General features: G+C 46.1%; 1 protein-coding gene across 4 annotated transcripts in view; it reads right to left on the minus strand.

Annotated features, from left to right (window-relative positions):
• Positions 1-21,689, minus strand: part of ZFHX3 (zinc finger homeobox 3) — a 533,455-nt gene that overhangs the window by 66,446 nt on the left and 445,320 nt on the right. For all 4 annotated transcript variants that reach the window (XM_040571666.1, XM_040571667.1, XM_040571669.1 and 1 more), the window contains one exon: positions 12,960-13,191. In XM_040571666.1, the coding sequence (XP_040427600.1) occupies positions 12,960-13,191 (232 nt within the window). The remainder of the gene's footprint in view (positions 1-12,959; positions 13,192-21,689) is intronic.

Consider the following 21,689-nt stretch of genomic DNA (forward strand, 5'->3'; position numbering starts at 1 on the left):
TCTAGCCCTGTGCCAGTTGCCGTAAATCCTCGTTTCACAAATCTTCCCCCTGATAAGGTACACGATCTCATTTTGCCTACAGCTCTTAAAGAAAAACAAAATCAATTTCAGAAACCAAGCTCTGTATCTCTCGCAATTAAGCCTATACTCCTAAAAAATGAGCTGCAGGATGAGAATACTCTCCATGTTCATAATGCCTCATCTGAACAAAGATCTCACAGCACTTCTTCATTTAGATCAGACACTGTCCTCCAGTCCTGCCAGTTAGGTAAGGACCACCAGACCTGTTGCTCCTGCAGCAGAATGAAGAATGAGAGAATCAGTACAGGGAAAAGACAGAACCAGAAGGGAAAGGAATTGATGCTCTGCAGAGAATATTCTTTGGGGGGCGGGGGAGGTGGAGTATGTTCTCTTCCAGCATTCAGCTGGACTCTGTGGTTTTGCACCGGCCTTCTTAAATGGTTCTCTTGTACAGGGAAATGAAGCCTACACCATAATCCCAAATCAGCATTTTTAATAGCAACAAGCTTCAAATTCACCTTTCAAGCAGGATGGCACACTAGTGTGCTGATGCTACGGGTCTGGAAAGGCTCTTTCACGCTTGCTTTCTCTCATGGAATTGCTTCAGCTGACCAGTTGTGACAGAAGACTGCTCTGGTTAGGACAAGAAATGGTTCGCCTGGGAGTACTCTCCTTGCGTATTTGGCACTTGGAAGGGCAAGTTTCTGCCTCTGAAGATCTGAAGGAAAGACCATTAGAAGGGACTCTACCTCTCCCTTCCAGCTATCAAAAAGCACATGGCAAAGTTCAAGGAATTCAGTTTCACAACCACTTTGAAGAGTAAGGAGATATTCTTGTTCCATGGATGAAAGCCTAAATGGAGACGTGACATACTTCCATCAATTTATGCCAGAACTCTGACATTGTTCAGATTTCTGGAGTCTCAGTCCCGTCTTTTAACATCTCTGAGAACCATTAAAACAAATTAGCAACATTTTTATAATCTCTAAATGAAAAATGTTTAAGGACAAATACAATGCTAATGTGTGCTTAGTGTCTTTGCTAATCCAAGGCCCAGAGGTTGCTTCTGGACCCTGGACTACATCGTTCAGAGGTTTATGCAGTGACCTGCCCATTGTGATTTGCATTAAACACCTGGCCAGGAGTTCTCACTGACGGCAAGAAGCCAATGTAACTTGGTCTTTTGGAAAACCCACAGGCAGATTCTGTTCCAACCAATGGTGCAAAAGCACCACAGTAGGAGGAATGAAGGGATCTTGCCCTGCAATTTCCACTTTGATGAAAAGATGGAGCTGGAGACCAGAAATCCAGTGCAAACGTACTGTGTGATGAACAGAAACAATTCCACAGAAGCATCCTGTGCATCCATTCTAACCACATAGTTTCATCTTTCACAGGAAGCGTGGATTTGCTTCCTTCAGCACGCACTGTCATGGCCCAGGGACATCTGTTAGTGCCCCAGTCAGTCTCAGGGAGAGCTTGATGTCTAGACTGGCTCAGATACTCTTTTAAGAGAAACTGACATCCTTTACGTAGAAAAGTGCATCGTTTTCAGGAAAAAGGACTTAGGAAAAAATACAGAATTACAGCTACACTGGAGGAGACTCCATCCAGCCTGCACATATACTTCTTGAGAAACAGAAACCATCCCACATCCTCTTTCCCTGTTCTTCCTGCACTGCAATAAAAACATAGAAAATAAGCTTGGCATTTCTACCTAGCAGTGTCCTGCCAAAATGAGACGTATGAGCTACCAGTTACTGAGTGAGGCTTTCAGAGGCAGGCCTGGGGCCCCCCGAGCTGGCAAGCTCCTGCCCACCGCCTCCTGATGCCCTGCTGATGCTTCCTCTAAAAAGGAAACTGCAGGATGTGGCTGGTTCTGGTGGTACTGCAAAACGGTTTTGGCATCAGCATCACAGAGGTTTCAACCCTGTTCCTGACTCTGAACCTCCAAAGAACAGCAGCAGTCTCAGAACACGGTCATGAGTCTGGACAAGACATCTGGCTTCAAGCACAACTTTCATTTTTTTGGCCCATCACAGCAAACAGCCAGAAAGGTTCATTACTGACGACATGTGCAGATGGGCAGGAAACAGCCGAGTGGAAGGGACTACTGGAAACTCGACCACCTTAAAGTGGTGCTGCCGTGCAAATCCCATCCCAGGGAAACCGTCTCAGCCTCTGACACTACTTAAGGGTGCGCCTGTACGACTGAGGGGAGACGAAATGGCTGAGTACCATGCTCCCAAACCTGCCAGTACTCTTCAGAAGTCATTAGGTGAGGCTCCACACTGCTGACACCAGAGACCAAAATTAAGTGTGGGTGGAACACTGTCAGCTGCAGCAAACCCTGCAGTACCATCTGGCAGGCTAGGGTCCTGCTCCCATTTCCTACCTCTCCTCCTGGCACGGGCCCAGAACGCTTCTGCGCTGGGGCTGCACAAGCGGGGAGGTGGCAGGAGGCCAGGAAGGCCAGTCTGGTCGCTGAGCCTCACAGGACGCTCGGACGCCGTAATGGGGCACGGCTGTGCCTCCGCACGGGGAGCAGAGCAAAACCCAGGAAGCATGTGCAGTGCTGACGGTAGAGCCTGGAGGTTTGCTCTGTCTCGCACGGAGTCAGGCAAGGCAGTTGGTTTGAAACAGAGTTCTTGTTCTGTGTCAGTAATTATGTCCAGTAATCAGCAACTGCCAAGCCCAGCTGCTGGACCTTGCCATACTGCAGCTCCTCAGTGAGGACTCGAACACAAAGCCTGATGGGCAGAGCCTTCCCTTGTGCAGCCCCTCCTCACTCTAGTACACTGTTTACTTATAAGCAAGTTAAACATCCTCATTTCCTTTTAACGGAAAGCCTCTCTCCAACTGAACATGACTAAGAATTTTTCTTTTTGCCATTGTCCCAACCTAATCTGTTATTGGGCAAATTGGCAGGACAGAAGGCGTCAAGGAACCAGCGATATTCTGTGCTGGAGCTCCAGCTTTCCTTTTCTCCTTGCAAGTTGAATGTCAAGGCAGGGAGCTCAGGCAGACACCCTACCCGACGAAGTGCAAGGATTAAACAGAATCAGCATGGCTGTGCTGAAGAGACTTTAAACATGAGCTGAATTTGCTGCTAAGATGAATCCTGTGTTGCTCACACTGACATCTAACCCTTCTCCAACACATCCTGCGACAGGGTTGCACTATCTACAACCATTCAACCTACAATGTTTTCATGGGTTTACTGATTTACTCCAAAAAAAGAAGTCCTTCACTCTTGAATTCAACCAGCACCACTGCAACAACCACCTTTAAGTCCTCAGGACAGAAGTTCCCTATTCTAAAAGTGAAATGGAGAGAGGGGAAACAGGAGAAAAAGGAGAGAAGCAGAAGGTGCAGCTGGCGCCAGCAGCAGGGCTTTTGGTGACCAGGAGCGAGATGACAGGTTCAGGGACACAACTGGTCTGTCCCAAAGGAAACAGCTGTTGGCCTGAACTCAGGAGAGAAGCTGCTGACAACCTGGCTTCAGTCTGGCTACAGAGTTTGTTTTGATGGGGAGAAAACTGTAGAGCAGAAGAGGGACCAAGACCTTCCCAGCACTTTACTACAGCATCTGGTGGTGTTTTTCCCGTTACTTTTCTTAAGTGGAAAGGGCTTTAAGATGCAGCTGAACAAGAAAAACATTCTGGAACAAGTCAGCCATCAGAGCTTCCTCTCTTTCTGCTTAATGAAAGCCATGAGCTCCCAATGACAAGTGTCTGCTGGAGCTAGATGGGGAGTTTATGAGATTCCTGCCACGTTTCAGTGATATTACAGCATGCCTTTGGTCTGCCTTCCCCAGCCCAGCTATCTAACCACTTCCTTCCCGCCAGGCGCCTCCCATTAGAGAGTTTCATTAAGCGAATGCTTGGGGGTTTGTGTAGATTTCTGTTAACCCCCCCCCCCCCCATCATGCATTACCAGGGGCACATGAAAAAGTCATGATAAACTTTAATAAAAACAAAATTAAAATGATTAAACCTTTCATATCCTTTAGAGATTATCTATACACTGCTGGTTGGTCAAAACAGAGCTAGGGCACAACTGCTTTTTACTTTAAACTCAAAACCAACCCAAAAAATAAATAACAAAGGAAATCTGCCTCTGCCAGATATTAAAGGGGAACAAACTTTATTCCTCTGTTCTCTGACGCCAGACCAGACCTCAACAGTCCCATGATGTCCCATAAGCACAAAGATAGAAAGATGCCAGTCGAACAGGAACAGCGTTCAGAATTTGGGCAGGGGAATGCACAGAAGCAGGGAATGGTTATAAATCATGCTACAGAATAATGCCAAGACAGAGAAGTCCAATCAGGCTTCCAAAGGGACTTACTTTCTTAAAACACATGGCTCTATTCTCACATTGTTAGACCTTCCATGAGAACTGTCTGCAGCAATCCTGACCTTTGGCTGCCAGTAGCATATTTTTTGAATTTTGATAACCATTAAAGCAACACAAAACTAAAGCAGAACTGAAAGTTTCCACCTTACTCTCTGTCCATAACGGAGACAGCTTGCTACCTGCCTGGTCTCTGAACACACACTCCAGAGGAGAGACCCAGCACAGAAACACGGTGACTCCCATGAGGAACTTGCTGGAAAAGGTAAAAATTCCTTAAGCCATTCAATCCACAAAAAAAAATTAAAAAATTCCAAGGTTCATCAGAACAACAAAGGGGAAAGCAACAAGCTGTCCTCCCGTTTTAAATGAGCACACATGACATGAGATCTTGGAAAACAAGATGATAATCCTGCATGTGGGGGTATTTGGTAGGGTTGGCACAGAGATCAGAAATGCTTCAGTAAAGGAGAATTGCAAATTTAATCAGCTTAACATACATATCGCCAAGAGCTGTTTTCCTCTCTCTTGCTATTTCACGTATGTTATTGCACCGTGGGTGAATGTTTTCTCAAAACAGGACAATAGCTTGTCTTACTCCCTACGTCTGAGGACGAGATGACAGAAACGGATTTCCTCTTCAGACAACAAAGCCATTGCACACCCTCACTGTAGGAAACAGCCCCCAGCCTAGAAAGCTGGGTGCACGCGACAAGGTACCCAGTGGCCTTTCTGGCCCGCTCTCAAGTACCTGCTGAGACTGGGCTGCTCACTGAGCACTCCTTTGACGCTTTATACACCAATGATTTGGTTGCATTTACATGCAACACTTCCAAAACAAAGCCTGAGCAGGCTTCTGCCTTCAGGGGTTTACAGATAACATATTGGGAAAAGACAATATTGGGTTGCAGGGGGAGAGAGAGAGAGATAAAAAGCCTGAGAGAAGCTAATGAAGCTGGGCAGCATTTGATGTTTGCACACAGGAGCTGAGATTGTCATTTTGGTTGGCAGATTATTAAATGTGTCAATCAAGGACAAGCCTGGAAATGGCAAGGGGAACCACGTGAAACGAGTTCAAACACCAGGAAGGAATCCAGTTTTGAGGAGGAGAGGGAGACTGGTAGGGGTGTGAGACAGGAGGATTCCTCCAGTGATAGGAGACAAAGGCAGTGGAGGAGATGGCATGCAATACTTCATTTTGGAACTCTTGCTCGCAGTAGATGGAAAGTTTTATACCAAGTTTCTCAACATGCACCCTGCACGTTGCTCTTCCCTAGCCCACTGCAGGGGCTGTCGTGCTGTCTGGAAGGGTCGCACCATCAGATGTTCTGACCAGGTAAACCTGGGCATCACCAGCAGAGTCAGAGCTGTAGCGTGCTTTTGGCTGTGTGCATACTGCTGTATTCATTCTGCATGCTGTTCTCTGGCAGACACTCTACATGTAATCTGCTTTGGGAAGTTTTTAATTGCCGTGCGCAATTATGTCCGATGGAAAAGAGGGGAGAGGCTTATAAAAACAAACTCATTATTCCTTTCTGAAACCCTCCATTACCTCTATCAGATGGAGGAGAGCAACACGCATGTTTCTCCAGCAGTAGTAATGACCACAGCTTGTTTACTTGAGACCAAGTGCAGGACATCACGTATTAATAAACCTGAGTAATTTCAAGCAGGGAGAAATATCATCTGGCATTACCAATTTTCATTTCCAAAGTCTTAAAGTTCCACTGGAAGTATGGAGCTTACAATCATGGAAAACTCACTCCAAAGGAGCAAGTCACATCCCTGTTGTAACATGTAACATTTATAATTACTCCACGCTGGATGACTGTGAATGAGAAATGCCTCGCATGGTTGCCACTCTTCAAGGTGAGAAAATAAGAGGATGGTTCCCCTCACTAAAGATTTCCGTGGAAGATCTTCTTCCTCTTTCTCCACAATTTGCTCCATTTCATTTTACAGATGGGCTGATCACAATCCCTAAGTACAGGGCATGGCCACTAAGGAAAGTAAAGGGAGGAACTGGGGAGCTTGGATAAGAGAGGGGGAAATTCAAAGAGCAGCGCCTTTGGCCTCGAGGAAGAGGGTAACATTTTGTTCTGAGTCACAAATTTATACAGGCAAACGTGGCTCATATCAAGACTCCCTTCTGCTAAATAGAAACTTTTTGTCTAAGAGAAGCCTCTTCATACTGCAAACCGCATCCTGAGTATTTCAATAACAAATCTGCTCCCGATCACGTGGGAACTTGCTTCCGTTCCCATTTACCACCACCTCTCTCCTAGCGACAATGCCTTCATATCCTTGGTGCAGTTACAGAAACTGCTTTTAGGAAAGAGGAGCATTAGCGAAGTCTTTCACATGTCTCAGAGTAAAAACAGAGGAGCAAGAAACATATGCATCCAGCAGTCTGCAACCACCACAGACAAAACCACGCTGAGCTTGGTAACTACTATTTTAAACCACATGGGATTTTCTCATCTGGCAACAGCTTTAGCTATGTTTATTTACATACTTGGTTCATTAGAAATTCACAACCTCATTTTAGTTCGCAGCCCTTTGGAAGGTTCAATATTGAAATATGAGCAATACATGAAGGGACGGTGCACCCACCTCTGCTCATGGGGCAGAGGAAGGTGAAAAGCAGGAGCAGTGGGGTACCCCCGTCTCCCAGGAGCTCTGGACACATCTTTACAGTAAAGCTATTCCTCTAGAAAATTGTAATCAACCTGATCAGGGTGGGGAGAACGGCCAGTTCCTTGCTGTTTGCTGCATAGGGAGCACCGTGGACATTCCTGCAAGACCAGGATGGGCAAGGGAAGACATGCAGGCAGCGATCCTCCTGCTGACACCATGCTCCAGCCCCTTTCCTGTCCAAACAAAAGGTCCTTTGAATGTACTTGGCTGAGTCTAGCAACTGCTTCCAGAGAGCCTGCCCTCATTCTTCACATGCAAGGACGCCTAACAATGACTTTGTGTGTTGGAAGAAGATGCTACTCAGGATTTGGCAGAGATTAGTAGGATTGCTGAAACAGTATGTCCGGCATAGGGGATGGCTCTCAGCAGTGCAATGAGGAGACTGCAGCATGCCCTTACATAAGCCCATGAAAATAATTTTTCAAAAACTACAAATGGTATCTCTGGCTGACTTAGCCTGGTCATAGGGGAACACTCCCATGTCCAAAAGGACAAAGAGGTTCTCCAGAAGCATATGGTGCTAGGAAAAACTATCTACAACCCCACTGAATAGAAGATATTCTTTTACCTTTGCAAAACAGTCTGCAGGATGACTCACAGAGTTGAGAGATGGTCAGCTTTTCCCACTAAACATTACGTGGCTTCTACTAGTTATCCAATTCCTACTGCAAAACTCTGTGATGGCCTCCAGCACAACTGTAAAGATCACTAAATTTGACTTTTTTGGAGCTTACTTGCTATGCTTTATTTATTTATTTTTAAGAATTCTCACCAGTCACATAGATTATGTCCAGACTGCGGTATTCAAAATACCTTGAAAAACGAGAAAGGTGCACACTTTTTCCATGCTGCACTCTGCTCCTTCCTTGGACAGCATGCTTAGCTTCCAATGTTGGTTGGTATCTCAGGGCAGGAACTTCTCCTCCACGTGCACACCTCCTGCCCTCCTAGCCATAGAGGAACTGCAGAGCTTGCTTTTACTAAAACTCCTTGGCCGTGCCATATTATTATCTGTATTTAAATCTACTAAAATCTCTGTTTCTCTTTAGAGATTCGAAGAGGATGATGAAAACGAAATTCCTGGGCAACAGACTATACCATCTCTTGACTCAGCTTCACCTGAGCCTTCTGGTTCTAGTTATTCCACTAAACCCAAGCACAAGGTGCTTCCACCTGAGGGACCTCAGCTCAGGTCAAGCTTGATGCAAGCAGCAGGACTCTCTCCTGACTTCAGGAGTGTGGCTGACCCTGTCCCACACAGCTGCAGGAAGCACCCATCCTGGGTTAGGAACGGACACCTGACGGACACCTGACAGACTGCCGTCCTACGCAGTGCGAAGAGCAGACAAACCCTGCTCTGTTCCTCCCACAGAGGCCAGTGATGGAAAGAGAGTGCACATGGAGATGGAAAACAGGGCAAGTCAGGAGCAACAGGTAAAGGAGGAAACATTAATTATAAGCAGCACTTGCCTAAAGAGAAACAGGCCCAGCTACTGGGGCTGTAACAAATCCACGTCTCATGTAAAGAGCAATGCAACGGGGCGAGCAGGGCTGTGCGCGGCAGACGAAGCAGCAGTCCCGCTCTGGGCTGGCTGATCCACACATGGTTGTCTGAGTTATAAAACGGGCTGCCTGCACTTGATGCCTTCTAGAAGGAAACACTTTCAAAGCCAGAATGAAAATTTGGTGCAGGTTGTTTCATTCTTTTATTTCTATCATTATCTAATGAGTCATAAGTGCATCCATCCCTACATCTTGAGAAGCTTTTGGTTTTTATTATGTTTTTTTCCTAACCCCCCATCATTAAAAATCAATTAGCTTATGGGTAACGTTATACAGATGCTTCTGCAGCCAGGGGCTGACATCTGCAGTGGCAGCAGCCCAGATACTACAGCAATAGATGTCCAAAAATACCCCATAGAGGAAAATAAACTCCCACCCCTAAAGCTGTATTCATTCTGATCAACAAAACAGCTGAACGTCCAGCCTGGGCCCACCTCCCTGTCTCCTGCATAATTAGCACACTTCTCAGAGCAAGCAGAAAAGTTTAATTGTCTTTAATTATCGAGTTCAAGGAGGACTGGGTTTTTTGCTTGATGTCCATATAATTTCCCTGCCAATGACTTCATCATCCCTTTACTGGAAGTGAAGTGTTGCTTCTAAAGCTCTTTTCCATAAAAGACACAAAAGTTTCAGTGAAGGCTGTGCTGCTGGCACAAGCAAAGAGACAAAGGTCCTTGTGTCTACAAGGCTGCTGCTTAGACTGCTGCATGTGTTTTCTGAGGGGTGGGAGGGAATGAGTTGCAACTAATGTGCAATCAAGAACCATCACAATTACAAATGTAAATGAACAGGCAATTGGTACTGACCTTTGCAGATTGTTAGAGGACTAATTAAGGTATGATCAGACACTCTCTTCCAACAGATTGAGATGCCTCTATACAAGCAAATATCTACGTACCACCTCAGAGACAGCAATGCTTTTTCCTACACGCTTGCACACACCACCGCGTTAAGTACACACAGACACACGCGTTTAACCCTGGCACCTTGTCCTTGCCACAGGGCAAAGGAGGACAGAGTGGGAAGGGGAACAACGCCACTCGACTTACTTGGTCCATGCAGCCCCATTTACAAAAGGCTACAACAAAAGGGCTAAGCTACCTTTTATTGCTGTAACCAACAGCTTTATGTAAAGTTAGAGATGAGGAGATTGGAAAAGTTGGAAGAATTTAGGGGAAGAAAAAAAGTGGTAAAGGATCTTTCAGTACTTCTAGCAAAGCCACAGAGATCTCCAGCACCAGAGGTCACGATGGTGGCTGCCACGTGCTCACTTCAGCAGGGGGAAGCCAGCACCTCGCCGTGGGTCGCAGCTTGCCTGGGGCCTCCCTTGGAAGCAGCCGGCTGGAGCCCATCACCTCCTGGAAACTCGGGACCCCTTACAACACCACCCTACATGCATGCCTTCTTAGTCGCAGTGGACCGAAGCACCAGGAGTGGGACGAGGCTGCACAGCACCGCCGCGGCCATGCAGCACCTGCACAGAAGGGCACAGAAGGGAGCTGCTCTGCCAGCCCGCCCTGCCCTCAGCACGCCGAGCAACGCGGCCCTGGAGCACCACGCAGGGACATGGCCGAGGCCCTGGGCAGGGCTGGGCCACCGTCCGCAAGGAAGTTTTGCAGAAGAGCTACGAGGAATATAATGCTTTAAGAGTCCACAGAAAGATCAGTGTTAACAAAAGGGGACTTGCTTTGGAAAAAATGAAAGCTGCTACTACTGTGTTTGTAGGGAAAACGAATTCTAAACAAATATAATTAACTAGAAGAGGAGAGAGGATCGCAACGATGATTACCGGGGAGTAATAGCAGGCATCAAAACAAACTACTACACTTGTAATGCAGCAAACCAGGAAAAAAGTCACTCTCCCTGCGGGCCCCGTCGACAGAGAAGTGTCACAGATCAGAAAAGCACATTCTACTCAAGGCGTCTGAAACACAGGAAAGATTTTCTCGTGTTATCAGTTATCACAAGAGACTTCTCATCAAAAAGCACTGAGGGAAGTCTGCCTAGCCCACAGAAAAGAGGATAAAAAACATAAGAGGGATACAGTAGAGACAGCATTCTATTATACAAGAGGAATAAGCGCAAAGAGCAAGCTGCGAACAGAACTGCAGCCCTGCTCTGGGAGGAAGAGCATGTCCCACTCTGACAGCATCGTGCCCATGAGGGATGTGAGTGAAGCCCCCCCAGCAGCACGCTGCTCTTCTGAACGGCTGCACCTACACATGCCATGTGCATGGCGGCCAAATACACGGACAAACTTCAAACCGAGACAAAGCAAACCCGTCAGGAAAGTGTAGGTATGTGTCTGTTCCTGCTCCGCATCACTGCAGAAGAATAACCACAGCCAGCTAAACAATAAGTAACAGCAGCATTTTATAGCACTGGAAGGTTGAAAGTTGCAGGAAAAAGGAAAAAAAAAAAAAAAAAAAAAAAGGAAGGATCAGCCTGTTCGGAGCAGATCTTTTTATGCTTGAAGAAACTACACTGAATAAACCCAATCTGAGAAACCAGGTGTCGTGGCCTGCACCAGGCCAGCGTTACTTGCGGTGAGCAGTGTGACAAGCACCTCGGGTGTGCTGGCAGTGACCCCACTGCGTGCCCTGGCCTCTGGCCTCTTTTTGCTGTCTTTTTTTAAAGACATGTCTTTTGTTAAAAAACCAACAAGCTTAAAGGAAATTATCTCAAGCAATTTGAAAAAGTGAAGTATTTTCCAACTGAGATTCCCTTTTAGTGATCAGTCAAGACTTTTAGTTAAAACAAACAAACAAACAAACAAACAAAAAACTCTTAAAATGGTTGACAAACTCTTCTCAGCTAGTCAGCTTCTGCAGTCTCAGTATCTGCAATGCCATAATCCTGGCAGACATATGGAGGAAAAAAATTTCTAAAGTAAAAAGCAAGTATAAACAGAGAGTTTCAAGACAGTTCTGTGTGTCACAAAAGGGCACAGATGGTGTCTCCTCTCTATTCCTTTCGCTTTTAAGAAACTCACAAACCATACAATACTGGTCAGTATGTTCTTTTGAACTTTTTTTTTTTTTTTTTTTTTTTTTTTAAGCGGAGCATCATGGAGAAGCATCATGGAGAAGCAGAACTGCTGTAAGAGCTACAGTCCCCTCCAGCACGGTGCAGCAACTACAGCGTGCTGTCCCTGTGACCTTTGGGAAAGCATATTCCATGCACTTAACTCCACTGGGCCTCTGAGTTCATGGACCGGTCACTTTTTTCCATGAGACCGAATTTAATTCCTAATAAAAAAAAACATCCTGGTTCCTTGTCTCTCACTATGGCTATTAATTGCAGAACACCAGTTCCTCAGAACACCTTTCTGTAACAAATAGCCACTTCCACAGCAGTCATGGATGAAAGTCTGGTTGCAGCTCAGAGGACGGTTGTGATGACTTCCATTTGCATCCCCCCGGCTCCAGCATCACACCCCTGACAGCATACATACCAGCCTTCTTGGGCAGGCTCTCCTCCTCCTCCCTCCAAAGAGGACTTTATGAGATCTTGACTTTTCCTAACATAAAAAGCTTCTGAATCCTTTAAATGGTTAAACAAAACGTAATTTCTGTTTTGCCCACACTAACTATCCCCATTAGGGCACATTTTCTGTTGTTAGATTCACTGCTCTCTTTCCCCACTCTATGTCCCTTCTGCATGAGCAAGTTCTTGCCCCACGCCATGTCTCCACTTGTCAAGAGGAGACAGAAAACTGGCAAACACATTTGCCACATCTGCCCCTTCTTCCGCCCACCCCTCTCAACCAGCTCCTCCTCAAGATCCATTGTGACTGACAGACTAAAAATCAACAAACAAGCTGGGACAGGAATGCAGTGGTGCTCAAGACATCACCTGACACAAGGAAAAATATCTACAGAAATTATAGTTCGCTAATCTGTTAGAATTGTCCGTATGTTGCTGTATCTTTAGACACATAATATTCCACTGTTTAAGAACCTGAACATACACACTTCTCTACATGTCAAACTTGCATTTAACCCTACTGGAACTGAGAAAATTACCTACAAGTATGAAATGAAGCATGTGTATAACTAGTCAGTGCTTCAGAGCCACCAACCATAAGCCCTATGATGCAGAGCTATCCCTGACACTGTAGGTACAATGGGGGTCCTGTCATACTTCAGGACATGTTCCATAACATATTATTAATGAAGCATCAACCCCACAACAGGGAGGAGAAACAAGAAAGTCACCGAGCTCGCCAAGAAACTGCAGACAGCCTAATGCTGCTAGTCAAATACTGTGACGCACACGAGCTGGGAGCCCAATGCTGTTCGTGCAAGAGAAGCAGCACTCACCAGCATCAGCAGCTGGACACTTGCGGATGGTGAAGATCTGTCCCAAGTCTTCCTCTTCTTCAGGGAGACCCTTCTGGAGGCGTTGCAGCTTACGTAGGCTTTCACTCCGTTGGTGTTTCATGGAGCGTACATGCTGGATAAGGTTCAGCTTGGCCTTGGTGGAGTAGTTACAGAGGACACAGTGATAATAGCAGCTTTCACCCTCAACCCCGCTCTCATGATGCTGAAGGTGCTGTGAAGAACAAAGTAGAGAGATGTGAATTTCCTGCATCACCTCCAATCTCTCTGGGTTAGTCCACTGCAAATTGCTAAAAGCAACCTGGGAATTAGGTAAGAAACCACTTTTTGAAAAAGAAACAGTGAGATCAAGACTGCTTATTCTCAAGATACCACATATTCTCCTGCTTAAAAAGCAAGAAAAACATAACACACTGAATTGAGCACAGGAAAAAAAAGAGATAGGCAAGATCATCTTCAGTGAAAGAAGATACAAGATCCAGCATTAACAACTATTCACAACATACACATGGCTAATCCTTTCATATTTAAAGCTTATCCTGGGAGGGCATCCAACCTCACGTCAAACAGATAAAGTTAAATTTAATAAATCCTCACTAGAAACCAAGAAGGATAAAATAAAAGCAATTTTAGAATGCAATGAACCTATTACATGGAGAGGTCTTGAAAACAGTGAATGGAAGTGGAGCATGGAGCGTGTGCCATCCTATCACCTGGCGCTCTGTTCCCTGGAGTTTTGGTTTTACTCCCTCGAATCTGGAAGAAAGCAGCAGTCTGGCCCAGAAGACAGTCCTGACAGCAATCCAGACTGAAAAACCAACGGTAAGCATGCAGCTGGCAGTCACCACAAGAGGTTAGCGCTTGGGAAGCACACTTGTCACCCTCCAAAACTGTGCTATCACAGCCGATACAGCTAATTTGAGAGTATTATGCCCTGATTATTTGACAAAAATCTATCAATCGCTTAGCACAGTGGTCCACACTGCTAGGGAAATTAATAACTATTTTATGTTATGGATCCCAAGGATGCAGCAATTATTTCTTAAAACCACAGGGAAGAATTCACTGCTTACAGCTATGCTGGCAGCCAAAGCACAGCCGCTCCCCCTCAGTTTGGGGAGAATCCCAGAGATTTCACAGTAGCATTCCTGACTCCCGCAGTAAGGTCTTGTCGCAATGAGAAGAGAAATGGATACCAAAGTCAAACAACATGAAAGACTCCTCAGTGAATGCTGTTTGGTGTTTCCACCACATACCTATGATACAGCTATGCAATAATCCACATCAGCTCTTACCATCCAACCTCAAGACCTTTCCATCTCCTGAGTCACCTCATGACACTCTCTCTTCACCACACGTTTCACTCAAGGCACAGAAGTAGGGTGATTTGGATATGATCTCCAGGCTTGTCAATCAAAAATATTGCCTACGTGCAGCCAGGACCTTCTGGTAAAATTTCTGAAGGGTATTATCTCAGTTACAGCTAAGATAAGACTAGAGACATATTACCCAGCTCTGTGTGCTTAGCTAACACGGAGGAAGGAGAGCCCTCTGAGTCTAGGAATGATTAAAAATAGGATAGGAGCTGATGCTGAGGCTTCTGATTGGAAGTGCGAGGGAAGAGAATAAATGTATTCTAGATCTGGCTAATTAGACTAGCCTCTTTGGGGATCACGATGTATTTAATTAAATTCACTGTAATATTTGAAGAATCCACCAGGGCACTAATCCCACCGGTGCCCTCAAAAGATTTTTTTGCTGTTTTCCCTCATAAGAACTACTTCTTCCTCTTATTTCTATTGTTTGCATGCATTACCCTCTTCCTGAGCCAGAAAAAGAGCAATGGCTTAAGACATAAAAAGCCAAGGTTAGCAAGCCAGTCACAAAAGCTATATGACTGGCTTGCCTGGCCCAGCTTAACCAGCCTTGTTCTACCCTGCTTAGATCCAATTTCTACAATAAAATCTTCCCCCTGTCCCATCTTCCTGTGGGTTGGAGCTTCTGCTGCAGGAGATGCACTACCTCTGCTTCCTTCCTTCAGTTGAGACACATCAGGGAAGCCCTAGTCCTACGAACAGCTCATTCAGGCTTGGAAAGTGTGAAAGAGCTCAGTGGTAGCTCTTCTGCAAGAAGGCACAGGAAACCCCTGGTGAGCAATTACAGAAAAATCTGGTCACAGGTTCAAGGAAATAGCAAGGACATGGTCTCTGTGGGAACCAGAAGCACAGCCTGAACTGCTCTGGTTTAAAGGAAGATTTTAGGAAAATGTTTATTTTAAACAGTTTAATAAATGTGTCTCATTTTCTGTTCTTCTTTTGCTCCCACTTCACGGATATGGAGCTCCATGGAGCTATGTCCAGGCGCCTCTTATGCTGGAGCAGTGAAGACATGGAGATGCCAAAACCACCAAGACCACAATGTATATGGCACATCCACCTCAATGATCTGCACCTGTCTTTCCAGAGGACAGGAGAGGCCAGAGTGAGACGAGACACAAAAGGAAGTACTAGCTGCAAGCTACTGGAAACGATGAAACACTGGACAAGAAGTGTAGTTATTGTCCATCATACCGTTAACCTTTCCCATCGTGAGAATTTATCCGTACCACAGAAAAAAAGTTCAAAATATGAAACCAGGACTTCATTAGAAGACAAATCAACTTGAAAATCAAAAAAATACATTGTTCCTAGGAAAACCAACCAAATTCTGTCAGAGAACATTGATTTCTGCAAGTCTGAGTGGGGTCTTCACCCCCCTCCCTTTCAGTGATAGGAAACTTCCAACATCTGGTTCTTCACGCATGGCATGCAAAATATTGATCAGGTTTACTCAAAGCTACACTTTAAATCAGAAACAGACAGAAGAATGCTCTGATGGAAACCATACGGCTCACAAGTAAAGCTTCCCAGGGGGACAAGGGCTGTTCCTGTACATAACGCTAACTGCAGCACACCACCGTACCACTCACAACACCTATTCCGACACACAAATCATACCAAATCCAGCCCATCTTCCATTTGGGAAATGCTCGGATCTCCATGCAAAGCTGTGCTCTCACAAAGGAGGATTTTATTCAAAGACCCGATTTCTTTTGTTTGCCATAATCTTACACTGCTTCCCCCCGAACCTTTACCACAGACCCTGCCCTACGGAGTACCGGTTCCCAATCAGTTACAGGAAAAAAGTTTGGTAATCTCAGGTCAGCGTCAAGAACCTCCCGCCCCGACCTGCCCCGCGACAGCCAGTGCCCGGCAGAGCCTCCCCGACGCAGGCCGTGAGCTGCTGCTGTGCCGGGACGCAGCCGCCGGGCCTGGCACACGGGAGAGGTGCCAGCAGCAGCCGCCCCGGTGGCAGAGGAGGCCGGAGCGATTAGCTCCTCGTTCGGGTAGCGCTAGCTCGGGGTTACCTCCGCAGCAAAGCACACCTGCTCAGCTGCCACGCGCCTGCCAACAGCCAGGACGGCTCCAGCTCTGCCCTGAACCAACGCCAGGTTAGCGTTTCAGACCGGTTTAGGAAATATTGTATAACCACTCCACCTTCCCTGCATTTTGGGTTTGGCTTGAAAAAGCAGCATATTCAGAGGATCTGGACTTGAAGGCAGTTTAAAGAATCAGCAGAACAAATTGTAACTTGTGCTTATCTGTCCTGCAGAGTGCCCATGGGCCAGCAGACAGCAAGTCCCTCCAGGGCTCGGCACCACACGCAGCCCCTGGCCCCTCCACACGAGAGAGCAAGGGAGAGGGAGGTGGCTACACACACTCACAGATCAGAGCGCAAGGGCTGCCAACAGCCTGCTAGCACAGCAGCTGGCTAAGGAAGCAGAAAAGCAGGAGAAGGGGCAGAGCAGCGAGGGCAGGAGACACCTGCACGAGCATGCGGGCGCTGGGACGCTCTGACCACCGCCGGACTGATGGGCTGCCTCTCCAGCCCCTGCTTGCTAACATCTGGCTTGGAAATGTTTTCTTCTAATAAACAATAGCATAATAAGTGCTCATAGCATATGACTATGGAAATCCAATTTTTAAACAAACTAAGGAATGATGCTATACTCCATTTTTCTTCCTCTCCACCTCCATCCTACATATACCCCAAATTTTGTTTATTTTATCATTTATCTTTTCCCCATTTAGCACTTTTTCACCCACAGTATGTTTCAATGATCATGGAATTTAATGAAACAGCTGTATTAATCTGTCTGGCTGCAGGCAGTCCTTCTCACCCCCACACCATGTATTTGGACTAACTTTTCAGAGGTGAGACCATTTTAACGAGAACTAAGGATTCATGTGGCTACCACCACACAAGTAATAAACTCTCCTGCTGAATACCTTTGTAGGTGTTTTCTGTATGTAATGCTTACTACTAAATCCAATTTCTAAAAACTTTTGTACGTATTTTAAATTTAAAGAGAAGTCAAATCCATGCCTGCTTGAAACCTCTTCTGCGTCAAGTTTATTACACCCATCATGTAAAGAGCTCAATTCCTATGGTAACGTGAACACACGATGCTTGTTACAGCACTCTGTTGCTAGAAGGGACAAAGTTGCTTTCCATAATCCATTTGCTATGTTTAGTGGGTCAGATACTTTTATGGGGCGTATCTGAACTGTCACCCTAGTTCACTAGGGAGGAGTCATAATCACTTTGAACTACCTGTTCCTTTTGATGTTTATTATTCATTAGAAAAAAGGCACAATTTCTATGCAATCTTAACTTTATCACTTGCTTCCCCTTTGGAGGGCCCTAGAAGCTGCTCATGGTGAACCTACACTGACAAGAGTGGGAACCTCACCAGTCCTTGGTCTGCAAGCTGTGAAATCAACCATCTCTGCAAGTCCTGAGACTGCACCTCCACCCTCAGGAGGTCCTGATGGCACAAAAAGCAGTAGACCCTGTAAGAAAGCTCTCTGCAAGATTGAGTATAGCCCTCCACTTCTACAGACCTCAAAAAGACAACAAACAGTAGAAAGAAACTCCATAATTGCCCCCAACAAGCAGTTGTGTTCTCCAGCTCCCCTCTCAGGTTTACAAAGATTTTCTGCTAAGATCAAGGTGTCTGCAGGCAGGAAAAGCAGATGAAGTAATGGGCCTGAGGGCCAAAACCCAAAGCGGAAAAATAATCTCTTTCATTAACTCTATGCAGCAAATAAGAAATGATACTAACAAAAAGAAATCCTTCCTCACCAGCAGCTGGCTAGCTGGATCTCCAGCCTCAACAGCAACTTAGATCTTAACTAAATATGAGGTGTGTGCAAGAATGCTAGGTGGGACAAAAAAAAAAACAACACACCACAATTTGACTACCCTGCCTTTTTTTTTTTTTTTAAACACGCTTTTTGCTTACCAGTTCTGATCACTCGGTAAAGCAAACATGGTGCTATGGATATCTGAGAAGCAGTCTAGAAAAATCTCTTTCAAATCGCTTCTGAAGTCACTGAAGTCATTTTCTCCAGCTGGCTCTCACATTACAGGACAATCCTTCCACAAAACCAGAAGCCTCTGAATTACCAAGAACTTCTTTAAGAAATGTTCCACTGAAGTCCTCAAGTCTTGAACATTTTCAGAAGAACTGCATCAGAAATCAAATTGTGTCTCTTCCCCCCAGTGTAGCACTCCTCTTAGCACTGAACTCAGGACAACAACTATTCTGCTTGCACAGGTAAAATTAATAACGATTTAACAGAACTGACAGATGTGACAGATGCAAGTGAGGAAGATGGAGCCAAAAAACTGCTGAGGGGTGGCAAAAGCTGTGGAAGGGAGCACTGCCGTAGACTTGCACTGCTCCTACGTCTTCCTGCAAGCACCCATGGCCAGCCAGCACCAGTCACCAGACACAGAGCCAGCAGGACCCCTGACAAACCTGCAGCAGCCACAAGGCATGCAGAACCAGGGAAGCACAGCAGAGATTATGTGAGATATTGAACCACACATGGTTATTGTGAAAGCCAACACTAGCAAACACTCCTGTGTTCGGGAGGAGTTGCTGGAGGCACGCCAGCACTACGAGCATATCCGCAGTAGAGAAGGATGTCGTGGGACAGACTCTTCCTCGGGGTGAAGTCAGACGCGGGTAATTAGTAACGGGCTTGGGAGGAAACATGTCATATGCCAGCAAGAACCATGCCTAGGCTGATGCACTCCCAGGGAGCTGGGTGAGAGATGAACCTTACACCAGGGCTAGAGGTGAGGCTACAGGTCACCATGGAAAGGGACCAGACCCTGCAGCAGACCTCAGAAGCGTCTCTTGGACCCCATGTGCCTCTGATCTGCTGCATGAGATAAATCACACATTCCTAGAAGAGAAGAATCTGAATTTTTAATGAAAGTCATGTGGAAGCAGCTGTCTGATCCTGGTCTGTTCCAAGTACTCCATAAAAGTCAGAGCTGACCCATCCGTCTTGCTCTCCTTTCACACCTGCAGGCCTGGCTGGAATTTCCTGGAGCTGAGGGAGGCGCTGGGGAGGACGCGCAGGCAGCGAGAACACATGCTGGCTAGGCGCTGAACAGGCGGGCGTGCACACAACTGCCCCCCGGCCCAGATGTTGTGAAAGGAGGAAAAAATTGATTCTCCATGCAGCAGGTTCAAAAGATGAACTTGTGATCTTTTGTACTTCAATGTCCTGCAATTGTTTACTGCTTCTGAAGAAGTAATGTTACAAAACCTTTCGCTCCTTCCAGCCTCTCCAGCTCCTTGCGTAACAGCTCCATTTGCAGCTTGCAAATGCTGTGAAGTGCAGACTCTTGTGGCCACAAGTTTTTGCAGTCTAGCCCGCGGTAACTTGAACGGCCCTAATGGTGAGCATCACTCCTCTCCGCCCCTAAAGCTTTCTCAGTGTCACCCAAGTCCTTAAGAACACCACCACAAGATGAGGACAAGGAGATTTTGCGCAACAAAACTGGATTTTGATTTACTTTTTGGTTTCTGATCTTTATTTTTCTTTTAAAAAGGCTGGAAACGTAGTACTCTCTCCTGCCAAAGAGGCCAAGATACTTGATGCAAGTCCCTGAATCACACAGTAAGGCTTCAAGAATACCACTGAAAGCCCCAGTTAACAACCGGTCCCTACCTTCTGAATACGTATTTTCACATTTAGAAACAACAAGCAACTTTCCTCAGAAAGGATCCCAGCAGCAATGCACAGGGCAGTTTAGCAGAGACCTGGCATACTTAGGGAAATGTCAGTAATATCGCACAGGGTAAAAAAATAAATATCAGTATCTGTAAGTGACAGCCGATGACCCTTGCAGCATGGGAAGAGCTGTCCCCCCGGGTCCAAGCCAGGCAGGTGATGTGGGCCAGAGATGCTCTCCCCAGTGGCCGTGAGGCTGGTGCTTGCCATTCTGTAATGCTTTGGGGTTCCCCAAAAACGGCCTCAAAAGCCATCCAGCAAATTGGGTTTGCTCCACCAGCCCTTGAAGTCTCATTAAAAGCCAAATATTGCTCAGCTTAAAGATGGAGAGCTCAGCATGGATTTTACTGAACGTTAAATCAACCAGCAAGTGTAGCCAGCAAACTCTGTGGCACTTTAACTTTAAATAATGCAATAATTATTGAATTTCCTTTTTATAACTGAAGTGCTGGAATGTAAACAATGGGGCTGTAATTGCAGGAAGGGGGGATCAATAGAGGCAATCGTTTTCAGCCATGTTAATTGTAAATACAATTGCTCCAAGATGTCAGCCTCGTTCTTCTCGCTCCCAGAATCATCCTAACGGATGACAGAGTCCAACTTTCCCATTACAGCTGTTCGTTCCTTTAAGAGGTTCTCAATCAGGTCTGATCAATCTGTCAAGATAATGCATGGAGTAAGTAAGACTCTTCCAAACACAAGCTCCCAATCAATAGCCCGGACCTGCTTAATGAGGAGGGGCTAAAGCCCAGAGGGAGGTAACAGTCCCAGCTCCTGCTCATCTCTGGCAGCTAACTTCTTCACAGGGCCTTGCTAAGCTGATCAGCTCTTAACGAGGACATTGTTTATGCAGGCTGTGATGAGCAGAATCCCCACATATTCACAGTCCCCCAGGGTCAGTGGACAAAAAATGACACAGATTAACAGAAAACAAGAGCCAAGAAAGGTTGAATTTGCATTCACAACATTCCCCCCGCCCCTTTTAACTGTGCAACAGACTTGAAAGTACTAATTAATCATTTGTTAGAAGAGATCCCAAAAGATGAAAATCTGCATAGGACCACTGGAAATACAAAGGCATCATCACTAAGACTTCTCCTGTATGCTTGAAGGAGAACAAGTCCACGTGTACAGCCGTGCTGTGCAGCTGTGCCAGCCATCCCCTCTCTCAGCCCAGCACAGACACCAGCACACTGGAGGAAGCACAATGGTATGTCAACTGAAAACCTCTCAGCGAGGCAAGGAGATGTGAATGGAGCAAAGGTAACAGCCAAAGATGCCGTTATCTGTCTGTATTATTTAATTCCGGCAGCACACGCGTACCCCTCTGTACCGCTGGGCAGAACGCTACGTGCTCACTAAGCAGACGGCTTAGCAGCTGAGAAAAGGATAAAAGAGAAACGTCTGCCCGTGTTTCACCGCCACAAAACTTTGTCTCCCATACTGCCTTACAAGAGCTGCCATCACAAGAGCTCTACTCCTGGACAGTTGCAACTTTCTAGAATTTTCCAGATCCCCAAAATCTACACAGCTCTCCCCAGGGAGGCACAGGCATAAGCACTGCTATATGTGGAGATTA

This window comes from Cygnus olor, chromosome 12, assembly GCF_009769625.2.
Source record: "Cygnus olor isolate bCygOlo1 chromosome 12, bCygOlo1.pri.v2, whole genome shotgun sequence".
NCBI lineage: Eukaryota > Metazoa > Chordata > Aves > Anseriformes > Anatidae > Cygnus > Cygnus olor.